We start from the raw sequence: 13,216 nt of genomic DNA on the forward strand, positions 1-13,216 counted from the left end.
CAAAGAGAAGCAATGACATTGAGCCAAGACACAAAAATATATGCCAAAGAACTTCTTTTTTTTTTTTTTTTTTGGTTTTTCGAGACAGGGTTTCTCTGTATAGCCCTGGCTGTCCTGGAACTCACTTTGTAGACCAGGCTGGCCTCGAACTCAGAAATCCGCCTGCCTCTGCCTCCCAAGTGCTGGGATTAAAGGTGTGCGCCACCACCGCCCGGCCCGCCAAAGAACTTCTGTGCATTCCTTGAGATGCTCATTTTGTTTTGTTTTGTTTTCTGAGCCTGGTGTTACAAGCCTCAAATTCCAGCCAACAGGAAAGCTGAGACAAAGTGGAAGAGTGGTAGTAGGAATTTATGATGGTTATTGTTGTGCAGCAGAATCTAGACTGGCCTGGGATAGGGGCCCCTGGGTATGCCTATGGGGGAGTATCTGAGTATTAATGGAGGTGGGAAGGCATGTCCACTATGGGTGGCACCATTCCCTGGTTGGGATCCTGGACTGTGTAAGCAGAAAAGTGAGCGGAGCAGCAGCGTGAATCACTCTGCTTCCTGACTGTGGCTGTGATGTGAGCAGTTGCTTCAAACTACTGCTACCTTGAATGACTTCCCCTTCATGATGGACTGTTTCCTGGAATTGTCAGTTGAAATAAATCAATTATCGTTAAGTTGCATAAATCCAAGGGCAGCGGCGCTACAGAGTAAGTTCAAAGTTAATCCGGGCAACTTCGTGGGATGTTGTCTCGAACTGAAAAAGTAAAATAAGGCTGGGGATACTGTTTAATGCCACAGGCCTTGCTGACTGAGTACGAGTTAGGTTCTCCTCTCAATTCCACCACTGTCGGCCTATCCCGGGGGTGACAGTTCCCCAGAGTTTGTATAAGGCCTGAGTTGGTTGAGCAAGCCCTGGGCAATTTTATTCTGAGTTGGTGAAGTGGAGAAACAAATGTGTTTCCATGGTGAGATCTGTTAGAGGACTTGGAAATGGCCATTGTCACCTGTAACTAAGTGTAGATGACAGAAGGGTATGGGCACCAGGCACAGGATTCTGCTTTTCCTTTCCTCTCTGGTCCCTTCCAGATAAACGCATGTTTCTATCTAACATAATATACAGTTTGCACTTGTATTACCCTTGTCTTTTTTTCCTATTTTAAATCAGCTACCAATTACGTGTTTACCATTGCTAAGTTTAGTATGACCCACAGAGGGCTAAGAAAGGCTGGGCCAAGTCATTTGCCAAGCCATCCAGATCTGAAGACACCAGTGACCATGAAGTTATCTTGTCGCTTAGTGGTACTAAACAGCATAATTCTACTTCTTTTCTACAAACCTACCATGTATCAAATGCATAAAAATAATCTCGAAAGCACTGTCAATACTAAATATGAGAATTCTTGTGAAAATTAGTTCCTAAGTGCTTTCCAAATGAACACAAAGCCCTGGGTTCCAGTCCCAGCTCTGCAGACAATGGTAATCTTAGCATTCAGAGGCAAGAACAGCAGCATCGGGACCTCAACATCAACTATTGGCTCTGTAATGAGCTCCAGACCAGCAGCCAGCCTGAGAGATGTGAGAATTCATCTCAAAAGAAGAGAATACAAGATTTAAGGGGTGGAGAGATGGCTCAGAGGTTAAGAGTACTGGGTGCTCCTGCAGGGAACCCAGGCTCAATTTCTATCACCCACATATCAGCCACAATCAACTGTAATTCCAATTCTAGGGGATCTAACACCCTTTTCTGACTTCCACAGTCATTGCATGCACAGATAATGATGCAAATTTTGAAAACAGTTAAAGAAAAAAAATGAAATAACATAAAACAACTCCTCTTAAATATTACTAAAGCCCACTTACTATCTGAAATTAAAACAAATAGCCAATTGGGTTGAGTGTTTTACAGTGTCTGTTTTACATATGAGTTTTATTTTCACTTATGAATGGACTTCGTGTGTGTGCAGGCATGCATGTGTGTGCATGTATGCGTGTGTTTGTGCACACACATGTGTATGTATATACGTGTGTGTGTGTGTGTGTGTGTGTGTGTTCATGTGTATAGATCTGTGACATGATGCTTTGAATGGCAGTCAAAACCAACTCAGAAGTTGGTCGCAACCGCAACGTCCATTGTGTGGGTTCTAGTCATTGAGTGCAGGTTGTCAGGCTTGGCAGTGAGCATCTTTACCCACTGAGCCATCTTGCCAGCCCCCATCTGAGGTTTTCTCCCACAATGCAATGTAGCATCTGAGCATAGCAATATGGTTGTATTTTTGCCAACTGTGTAGCCTAGTACTTCCTGGCTAGAGTTATGTTTCTGGACTTGGAATGAAGTATGAAGGGAACATCGATGCTGTTGGTCTCCAGAACTTCCTACTCACAAGCATTCTTATGTTGATTGTTCACTATTCAGATTTTAAACTGTGTATTTTAACGTACTCAAATATGCTGTTGATATTTGCTTTTTTTGAAGAGAGTGTTAAATTTAAACAGCTACTTACTTAACCTAGTTGGATTATATTTAGTGTGTGTGTGTGTGTGTGTGTGTGAAAACTCCTGATGATCAAATCCATGGGCTTTTCAGTAAATGCCTTTGCCCACCTAATCATCTCACCAGCCCAATATTTCCTTTTAATGAAATATTTCTAAGTCACTCTTAGAAATTTTCTCTGACACTCTCATGAAGTGTTCATATACATTCCTGATTGACATATTGTTTCTTATTTCAAGAAAAATGAAACAATGGATTTCCTATGCCAACACACCAAGAGGATAAAGGATAAACAAGTTTTATGTCACAGAAGATAGGATTTCTCTGGTTCTTAGCTGGTCCAAATTGCTGCTGTGGATAAGACCTGTTAAAATAGAAAGCATTCTATAAGACAGCAAGCTCTTTCAACTCCCCTGATCTCCTGGAGTTCAGGTGGAATTGAGAGCAATTACCTAAGAATAAGAAAATCTTATTAACAGGACCGAATTATTCCATTCTGTCTGGAAAGACAGCTTTGCTGACATAAATATGTGCGCATAGGCAGAAGTCTTGCCTGAGAGCTGAACATGATTTATTGTCTTTCAATGCAGTCTGTAGGTTGCGCTCATCAATATGTGTCCTTACACGAGGAAGCTTTGCCACACTGTGGGTCAACACCACTCCAGGGCCTCTTTCAAAGTGATCCTTCCGAGTTCATGTCCTACAGGGCCCTGAAGTATCTGGGAACTTATCTTCGCTTTTGCCAGCTCATTGAAAATGAAAAGCTTTGGGGCTGCCCAACATAGCTGTGTAATTCATTACAAGACATAGACATATCTGGGGTGAGGCAGGCAAGCAACTAATGAGCATTTATTTTATCCAGGAAACATCAAGATCGATACACAGGACATGCAACATTTATGGAACACTGTTATCTTTGCTCTTTAGGGGAAGGAGTGTATATTGCAGGAACTCTTTCTGCTAATAGTACTGATGCGATGCTATGCTCAAACAGCTGGCCCAGATCAACACAGGAGGCTGGCCTCACCTTCCTATGGTAGGGGTAACAATAATGTTTGATCTTTTTTTTTAGCTTCCTTGGCCAGGTCTCCTAAGGCTCTATCGTTTGATTTTTGGCATTTATCTATCCATCTACCTAGATTTATACCTATCAACTATATGCCTGTCAATTATATATCTATATATGTCTATCGATCATCTACCAAGAAGACATCTACATATCTATCTATCTATCTACCTATCATCTATCTATCTATCCATCTGTCTATCTATCAATCATTTATCACTACATTTATCTATCTATACATATCTGCCATCTATCTGCTTCCCCACCCCCATTCCTTCTTCCTTGTTCCTGATCCATTTGAACCATTTGGGGATTCTCTAATAGGTGTGAATGGAATGATGCAGGATCTACTCATTCACATTAGGCTTTTTGTGAATCAGCGGGAAGAGCCAAGCTGTACAGAGAGAGCTGGGATGGTCAAAAGTTGGCGTCTATATCATTCTTGTCAAAATCACATTGTTGTGTGTTACGAAGAGAAAATTAACAACAAAAAAGTGTAATTGATATTTGATGGGCAAATTATTCACACAATAACCAAAGCACAAATGGTGTTGGCTACATAAATTAGATCAATGTGGCCGGGTGTGGTAGCGTGTGCCTTTAATCCCAGCACTTGGGAGGCAGAGGCACAGATTTGTAATCGAGGCCAGCCTGGTCTACAAAGTGAGTTCCAGGACAGCCAAGGCTACAGAGAGAAACTCTGTCTCGAAAAAAAAAAAAAAAAAAAAAGAGAGATCAATGTTAGATGGTATCCTTTCAAAGGTCCTTAGCAACGATGGTTCTGAATTTAAAATGTATAACCATGCCAAGGCTTGGTGTTCAAGTAGTTATTTTTCTTGATGCTTTCTAGAAATGGCACCACAGGGATCATGATTGCCTGGACACAGCAATTAGCCACACAGATGATCCTATAAGGGTAATCATCATTGCCAAGGGTGACAGAGTGAAAACGCCATGTGTGTGCTCAGCAGTGTGTGTGACGTCCCCAAATTACCATCAGAAGAAGAAGCGAGTGATGTGACCTGGCCCAGACTGCTCTGTGCTCACACAAAGTGAGACAGGATGATGGGTGATTTAACATCTGACGGTACCCACTGCCCTGTTAGGACTCAGTGAGCTTGGGCTGCTGTGCATGGCTACAGCTTCCTCATGCACAGATTTAAATATTACTGCTTTGGAAGCATCCCTGTGCACAAAGCCACAGGCTTCTGACTCCAAACACATTGAACTGTGCTAAGGCAGGAGAGTGGAGTCATCGCTGTCTTTGGAACTGCACACCTATCATTAGCTCTCTGAGAACTCTGGACAGTGAGTTTTTATCGCACTGCACTCACCCTTATCTTTGTTTCAAGTAGGGCCAATCAGTTAATGCCATTGTTAAAAATTATTGGTGCACCCACCAGAAGGACAGGCTTTCTCAAATATTCTACTGAGAAGAGTTAGAAAACTGATGAATTAGAGAAAGAACAAAGGAAACAGGCTTGACAGAAGCTCAGTGGTTACAAACCCTGTTCTTCCAGAGGATGTAAGTGCAGACCCTCACACTCACGTTGGTTCACAGCTCCCTGTAACTACCACTCTAAAGGAATCAACAACCTCCCTGACTTCCATCACACACACACACACACACACACACACACACACACCTATGCAGATTAGCAGGTACACATATATAAATCAAAATAATCTTTTTCAAAAAAAAAAGCCACCACAAAATACTGTAAGTACCTTCTTCTATACCTTCATATACATACGGTCTATGTATATTCAGTTGCTAATTCTGTACTGTCAGAGGGCCATCACCAGTCTATTTTATAAATATTTGTTCCTTCCTCACCTGCCTAAGGCAGTCCAGGATTGCATCTGATTGTCTTTAATAAGTTCAGATGGCCAATATTCAGGAAGAAAGTAGGAGGCAGAACTTCTGGGAAGAGATACGGATTCTGGAAGCTGAACCAAGGGGCAGAGATGCAGCCAGCAGACACAGAAGTGGAAGGAGCAGAGGGGTAGACCTGGCCCTGTGCTGTGAGACACAGTGCCATGATTAGTCTGTTAGAGTAGCTAAGAGGTAGCTCAAGCTGAAACGCCTAAGGTTTAAAATATTAATAAGCCTCTGTGTCATTAGTTATATCGCTGGTGGCTCCGAGATTGTCCAGTTATATATAAGAATCCCTAGTAACCTTGAACGCTTTGTCTTTGCATGGGAAGAGAAAACTTGATTAAGAGATGAGATTCTGGGCTATCAGGCTCAGGTGTAAAGAGTTTACCATGCAACCCACGTTCAAACCCCCAGAACCCATTTAATGACAGAGTAGAGTGGCATGAGTGTCTGTGGTCACAATTTGTCAACAATATGATGGGAGGTGGAAGCAGGATACCTAGAACACACAGCCACCAAGAGACCCTGTCTTAAACAAGATGGAAGGCAAGGAACACTTAACCACAGAGGCTGTCTGCTAATCTCTCCATATATACCATGACCTGAAGGCAACAGCACTCTCTTGTGCATACACACACACACAGACACACACACACACATAGACACACACACACATGTGTACACACACAACATTCTAAACAATGTGAGTTCTGAAAACAATACTTCAAATGTATCAACATAAAGCTATAGGCATCAATCCATATAGACACCATATGCCCAGTCTGAGCCCAGCTGATATAGCGTCTACACTGCATCCTATGGGGACACTTTTCTGTAGTACCATTCATCCAAAAACCCATCTCTTACAAGGTTCTCTTGTATTTCACGTCAGATTTACATATTGAAGATTTCATATCTTCAGTTAGCATTTGAAGGTTTTTATTGAGCTTATTTGACTTCCAGAACTGTACATAAATAAAGGCAAATTTGTGACCTCCTGGTGACCAGTAGAGCATTCTTATTTCTCTTGGACCGAGAGGGAACCCCTGAAGCATAGAGTTCCATCTCTGAGTATTTCATAACCAAGCCATGCTGCTGCCTTTCTTGTTCCCATGAGATAACAAGGGGCTGAAAACTCTCGAGCAAACTTGCTATGCACCACGCTTCCATTGGGTGTAGCTATGATATTAAAAAGCTGCCTATCCCTGCCCGTGTACACAAGAACGATGCAGGGACATTTAGGGAGATGTAGGAACTTTCTCTGTCTTTAGCATTAAATTGTTTTAATTACCTGTACATTTGGGGAAAACCAAACAAAATATTTCCAAACCTGTCAGGTCAAGATGGATTTTAGCATGCCTTTGTTTTCTCAAAGGAAGAGACCTATAATGTTAAAAATCTATGCTCAAAATTGAATTAGTGATTGTTTCTCCATTGTTTAACCTTTTAACATAATCATGTGATTCACACCTAGTTCAATGCCTTTGACATATGCAGACATCTGTTGGGTAAACTGGGATTAAGGTGAGGAAAATGGAAAGGCTGGGAAGATGGCTAGGTCAGTAAAGAGCTTGCTCTGCAAATACAGACTCCTGAGGTCAGACACACAGTATGCATGCGAAAGCCAGGCATGGCACATGGAGGTGAGTGTCTGTAATCCTAGCCCTGGAAAAGGGGAGATAGGCAGATAACTGGAGACATTAGCCAGCCAGTCTCACCAAATCTCAGCAGGAGACTCTGTTTCAGAAAAATAACACAACCCCCAGCACACATGCACATGCACAAGCGCGCGCACACACACACACACACACACACACACACACCTCCTATATTCAATGACAGTTCTGGGCAGAATGTAGAATGTCTTAAGATGTCTATTTATATTAAAAGGGGAAAAAAGCCCACAGTATTTCTCCTAAAATGCAAAGACAGCTTCCATGCTGAGAAGAAAACTGTTACTGCCTTTCTTAACAACACCATATGTCTCCAAGTGGATCGTGACGTAGTCAGTTCCCAGGGGATGTTCTGCATGGAAGCTAACCAAGTGAAGGCACAGCTTTCACACACACACACACACACACACACACACACTGATTAACCAATGGTCTGCCTTTGCATCTTCTGCATCATCCAAGATCATCCAAGCATCCTCAGGAAGGACCTTTCTGTTTTTCCTCCTTCTCCCCAAACTACCAAATCAGGATGAAAGCCCCATCTAGTCTACCAAAATATCTCTTTTTTGTTCACATGTTCTCCTCTATGTAATGTCACTCTGTTTTACAGAATTTAGAAGCCAAATTCCCAAACCCTTTGAAGGATTTCAATGACAGATTAGCTACAGTAGTAACTGTTGAAACTCAGAATATTAATTAATATACATAGTTGTGCATACATATAATATATACATACTTATTTCCACTGAGACAGCCCATTGTCAAAGACCAATAAAGTCACCAAGAGTCATTAGGACTTTTCTCATACACTATAATTTTTCTCAGTACAGCGCTTCATCCAATCCTAATTTTTTATGTATAAATATGCAATACTATTTTTGGACAAAATATTTCAAATAGCCCAAGCTGTCCTTAAAGTCTCTATGTAGCTGAAGATGATCTCAAACTCCTGATGCCCCTGCCACCACTTCCCAAGGGCTGGGATGACAGGCTTGAACAACTATGCCTAGGTCTCATGGTCGTCCAACATCAAACACCTTTCTTTCTTGCACCCTACCAGATTAAGCTGAGTTAAGATGTTCATAATTCTGATAGTTATGATATATATATTTTAATGTTAAATGTAACTCTTAATAGCATGAAGAGGTATCTTTTTACAGTGCATATAAAAATCTTAATATGTCTTCCTCAGGACAATAGTAAATGCCTGGAGATAGTACAAACTTGAGCTTTTAATAATTTCTCAAAGTGTCACATATATTATTATAAAATATGATTTTTTTGCACTCAGGTTTCATGGCTATCAAATTGCCATAAAGTTTCTAAGCACTTACTTATCTTTGCACATTATTCTTACAAGTGGAAAGTGCTGTTTGGGGTCCAGCATGAGCTTTCCGACTCTTCTATGAATATCGCTGCATAGCCACTTAATAAATGGCAGCTGAAGGATTCAGCGCTCATGTTGAGAATCACAAGCATCCCTCATCTTAAGTACACCTGCACTTCCAATCCACTTCCTGGAATCAGCAGCACAGATTCACACACGGGCCAATGAAGTCTGGGAGTGAGTCATTACATGGTGATTAAACACACACACACACATTTATGGGCTGGGGAGTTGGCATGGTGTGTGAAGTGCTTGCTACACAAGCATGAGGGCAGATGCTAAAATCTCCAACATTCATGTAAACAGTAGGCATGGTTATGCCGTAGGAGGTGGAGACAGGTGCATCCCTGAAGCTCACTGGCCAACAATAGAACCGAAATGGTGAGCTTGAGGTTTAGTGCAAAACAGTGTCTCAGGAGATACAGATGAGATGGATAAGGGAGATACCCAGTGGTCTCCTCCAGCCTTATCATGTGAGTGTGTAGACATGTGCACTCACATACACTTGTGCATACACTGCACACTCTAAACAGCACATGCTGATTTGGAAAAAGACATGAGCGCACATTGACAACAGCCTCCCCGCCTGTCCAGCACCCAACAGCATGTAAATGATTCAACAATAGCCATAAGCTTAAATGCTTTTTAGTGATTTCTAATGGAATTTCTTACCTGGGATGCCTGGTGGTGTTTTCAGATATTTTCCATTAAAATGTTGAATCACCACTTCACATTTTTCCGTAGACTCCATTCTAGGGGGGGAGAAAAGTATGGGGAGGTGAACGTGAGGTTATAGACTTTTGTCTAGTTGTTCTTTTAAAAAATAATCAAGAAAGAGATGGACAAGCTTGCTTTGTCATATGCACATGGGCTATCATCTGTTGTCATAGCTACTGTTAGGGACTGATGAGACACTGTGAGGTCCACGTGGATATCATGGAGATAGTCTGAGACATTTTCTTCCTTCCACACAGGCCTCTTGGCAGTTGAAAGCACTCACTAGATATTCACCAAATGACTGAATGACTGAAGGAATGATGTGGCCCTGAGAGACGGGGGCATGGAGGCTGGAGGAGGGAAACTTTACCTCTCTGTAAGTGGTGGATGGAGCTGGGATGTGAACCAACACCCAGCCATGGTTAAGGCCTATGCTGTAACAACTCAGCTGCACTGTGAGGATGATGAAATTGATTTGAATAGCTTGCTGCCTGGGCAGGGACCAGTGGGACAGTTATCAGCCCCATGGCACTTTTATTGAAAAGTCAATGTGTGAAAGATACCTAGAGGCAGTTATTTGGGGCTACCACAGGTAGCAAGAAGCTAAAAGCATGCAAACCTATCCTTGCTTCATTTTGGAATTTTGACTATTCTCCTATTTTTTATTTTTAATACCAGGTGCCCATATTTGTACAATGAGTTATTCTGTGTGTACAACGTCAGCATCTCATGTATAACATACGGAGAGATCTCTTTCAGCACCTCCCAGCATCACATTGACCTTGGAATGGCTGCCATGGCTCAGGTACATTTCCAAGAATTCTCAAAAAAATCTAATTGTATACGTTCTTGTTGTTTCTTCAAGTGTGTGTGTGTGTGTGTGTGTGTGTGTGTACACTTGTATCTGTGTGGAGACCAAAGGAAACCTTGGCTGGCACTCAGCTTGTTTCTTGAGGCAGGATCTCTCACTGGCCTGGAGCTCACTAAGCAGCCTGGGCTGGACAGAGTGCAAGCAAGCTGCCAGCCTCCACCGACACTGGCTCCATAGTGTTCAATTTTCATTACTATATTTTTACTTAAGTGTATGTTTGGGGTGGGGAGGAGTTGTGTGTGAATAGCACCTGTGGAGGCAAAAAAGAGAAGTCCGATTCCCCCAGAGCTGGAGTTACAGGTGGCTGTGATCCACCCCAGGTGGCTGTTGGGAACTGAATTCATGTTTTCTGGAAGAACAATACATGCTCATAACTACAGACTCATCCCTTCAACCCCAGAAATGAAAATTAAAATATAATAAATATATAAATTTAAATATATAAATACAGAGAGAAAGAGAGAAAATTTTATCCATTATTTAATGAGAGGAACCCTTAAACTATATGCTTCCTGTTTCTATAAGGATTTTTGTTTTGTTTTTTTTTGAAACTTCCTTTTCTAGGAACAAAGCAATTCTAGTTCTGTTTCCCTATCTTCCCACATGAGATCTACTCCCTGTTACCTCTTTGAGGAAAAGCTTCATCCTGGGTAGACACATGAATGGGAGAGGAAACGGGAGCCCTTAACTCCCACAGATGGTATATTAAGGGCATTTCATTCTTGGAGTTAAAGACAGAAGGCTCACGCCTTGAGAGTCCCTTCTCTGTGAAGTCTCTCACTGAGCTCACGCAGATAGCAGACAAAGGAGACTAAATGCTGCTTGCAAACCCCCACAAATCAAATCCTTTCTCTTTGTCCTAAAATGACATATAATTCTAAACGAAGACCAAACATAGCTGAAGGTTGCAATGTGCAATTGCTGATTTGGGGAATACAGAACAAGCTAAAAAGAAAATGGGCTGCTATCCACTCCACGTGCACAGCCAGCCTATTTTTACTCCGGTTTGAAAGTTTCAAGTCTCCCTTCTGGGTTCTAAATAGGATCATCTTTTCTTAAAGCCATTTTCTAGCTGTGGCGGGCCTGATGAGGGGCTCTTTCTAGGAACACAAAGGTAGCCGTGGAGATGGCTTGCTTTGGGTTCATTCAGATCTAACTAAGTAGCTGTCTGCTGTGAGCCATTAGAGACTCTTTGAGAGAGTAAATGCAATGAACGACTTTTCTGTGATGTTACATTGTATCACTCAACAGTGACAATTTCATTTGGATACATGGGGCCACACCTGATCATGGCAAAGCTGCCCCAGAAACACTGGCTCGGGGCCTCCAGGAGCTGACAAAGAGGCAGAGCCAATGTTCTGGAAACAGAACAAAAGTGAGACCTGTAGGTGAATACCCGTATTAGCCAGCACATGCCTATTTTCTTCTCAAGTTTCACAATTAAGTGCTCGGTGCGGCTGCTAGCTGAAGCTCTCTGAAATCTGGCCCATGCAAGGCTTGAAGCTGACAGGAGTGCTCTCAAGTCCCCACTGGCAGCAGCTGCCTTTCCAGGCCCCTTGCAGCCATCCTGGCTCAGCACAGTGCCTCCATTCTTCTAGAAAGTAGCTGAGCCCTTCTGTGCCCTGCAGAACAGCGCCTGGGTGGGGTCAACCCTTCATCGGACAATGCTTTAACCAGGCTCTTAGGAGGCGCCAGGCATGGGGTAAAGCTTCAGGGGGCTTCTTAGGTCTGCTGTTTGAATGTAAACACACGTTCAAGGGCCTGTTTCTTTCTTGCCTCATGACTTATAACTGCTGGCTTCAGTCATTTGAAACATACTAAAGGATTCCGTTGTTGTTGCTGCTACAGCAGCCTCTCCTCCAACTCTTCTTCCTTCTCTCTACCCACCTCCCCTCCTTCTCTTCCTCCTCCTCCCTCTCTTCCTCCCATAAGTCTTATTCCTCTTCTTCCTCTTCTTCGCAACAACTGCTCCCGAGGAGGGAAACTGATATTACAGCTCACACAATTCACAGTCAAACTAAAACACACGAGAACCTGCTCCAGCACTGGTCGAATGTTCTGGATCAGGCTTTACCCACAGAGGAAGGAAGTCTTGTGGAAACCCATGTTCAGCTTAACTCCCTCACCTCAACAGAGTCCTCTCAGGTCAAGATCTGAAAGCTCTAAGCGTTATAAGCCATGGATTTAAAAACAAATCCACTCCATCGTCACATGCTATGCTTAATTAGAGGTTTCCGCTCTTGTGAAATGTTTGGCGTTTTGCAATCACGGGCATTGGACAAACTATTGGTAACATGCAACATCTAACTTTAGGAGCCAAACATCCTCATTTCTGGTCAGATTTACGCAAAGTGTCAAAGCTATCAGAGGAATTTTAATGACTAAAATGTGTTGCTTTTCCTAGCATTTCAAAATTAAATGACGTCATTTGTTTCTTAACCCATTGCAGCATAGAAGGCAATAGTGAGTCCCCAGGACAAGGGAAATTTTTAATTAATTAATTAATTAATTAATTAATTTTTACACTCCAGATTTTATCCCCTGCCCCTGTTCACCCTCCGACTGCTCCATATCCCGAACCTCCTCCCCATTGCCCACCCCTGTCTCCATGTGGATGTCCCCACCCCTACCCCACCTGACCTCTAAACTCCCTGGGGCCTCCAGTCTCTTGAGGGTTAGGTGCATCATCTCTGATTGAACACAGATCCAAAACCATTCTTTTTAAAAAATCTGTTTTAGGTTTGTGCCTGTGTGTGTGTGTGTGTATGTGTGTGTGCACAAGCATATGCATGTACACATACACACTCACATGTGCTCTCATGGCACTCATATGGTAAAGGTTAGTCATCAAGAGACATTCCTCAGGCACCATCTATCTTCTCTTAGAGACAGAATCTACCCACCAAGTAGGCTAGGCTGACTGGCAACTTGCTCTCTTCCAGTTAGTTGGGCACCATTCTCAGGACACATACCAAACAGTAAAGCAAACCCTGCTAGCCACCCCTGCACACTCCACAACATCTTGGTGGTTCAGCATTTACGACTCACTCCTCTCAGCAATGTGTCTGTGGGCACTGCTTGGCATTGAAAGCTGTCTGGCTTTACTGTGCTGGGGATGATGCATGGGGCATCAGACATGCTAAGA

General features: G+C 42.7%; 1 protein-coding gene across 10 annotated transcripts in view; it reads right to left on the reverse strand.

Annotated features, from left to right (window-relative positions):
• Rbms3 (RNA binding motif single stranded interacting protein 3) overlaps nt 1-13,216 on the reverse strand; it is a 1,312,983-nt gene that overhangs the window by 216,704 nt on the left and 1,083,063 nt on the right. For all 10 annotated transcript variants that reach the window (XM_085828159.1, XM_085828156.1, XM_085828158.1 and 7 more), the window contains one exon: nt 9,156-9,235. In XM_085828159.1, the coding sequence (XP_085684285.1) occupies nt 9,156-9,235 (80 nt within the window). The remainder of the gene's footprint in view (nt 1-9,155; nt 9,236-13,216) is intronic.

This window comes from Mus caroli, unplaced genomic scaffold (assembly GCF_978045245.1).
Source record: "Mus caroli unplaced genomic scaffold, Mus_caroli_1 scaffold_11, whole genome shotgun sequence".
NCBI lineage: Eukaryota > Metazoa > Chordata > Mammalia > Rodentia > Muridae > Mus > Mus caroli.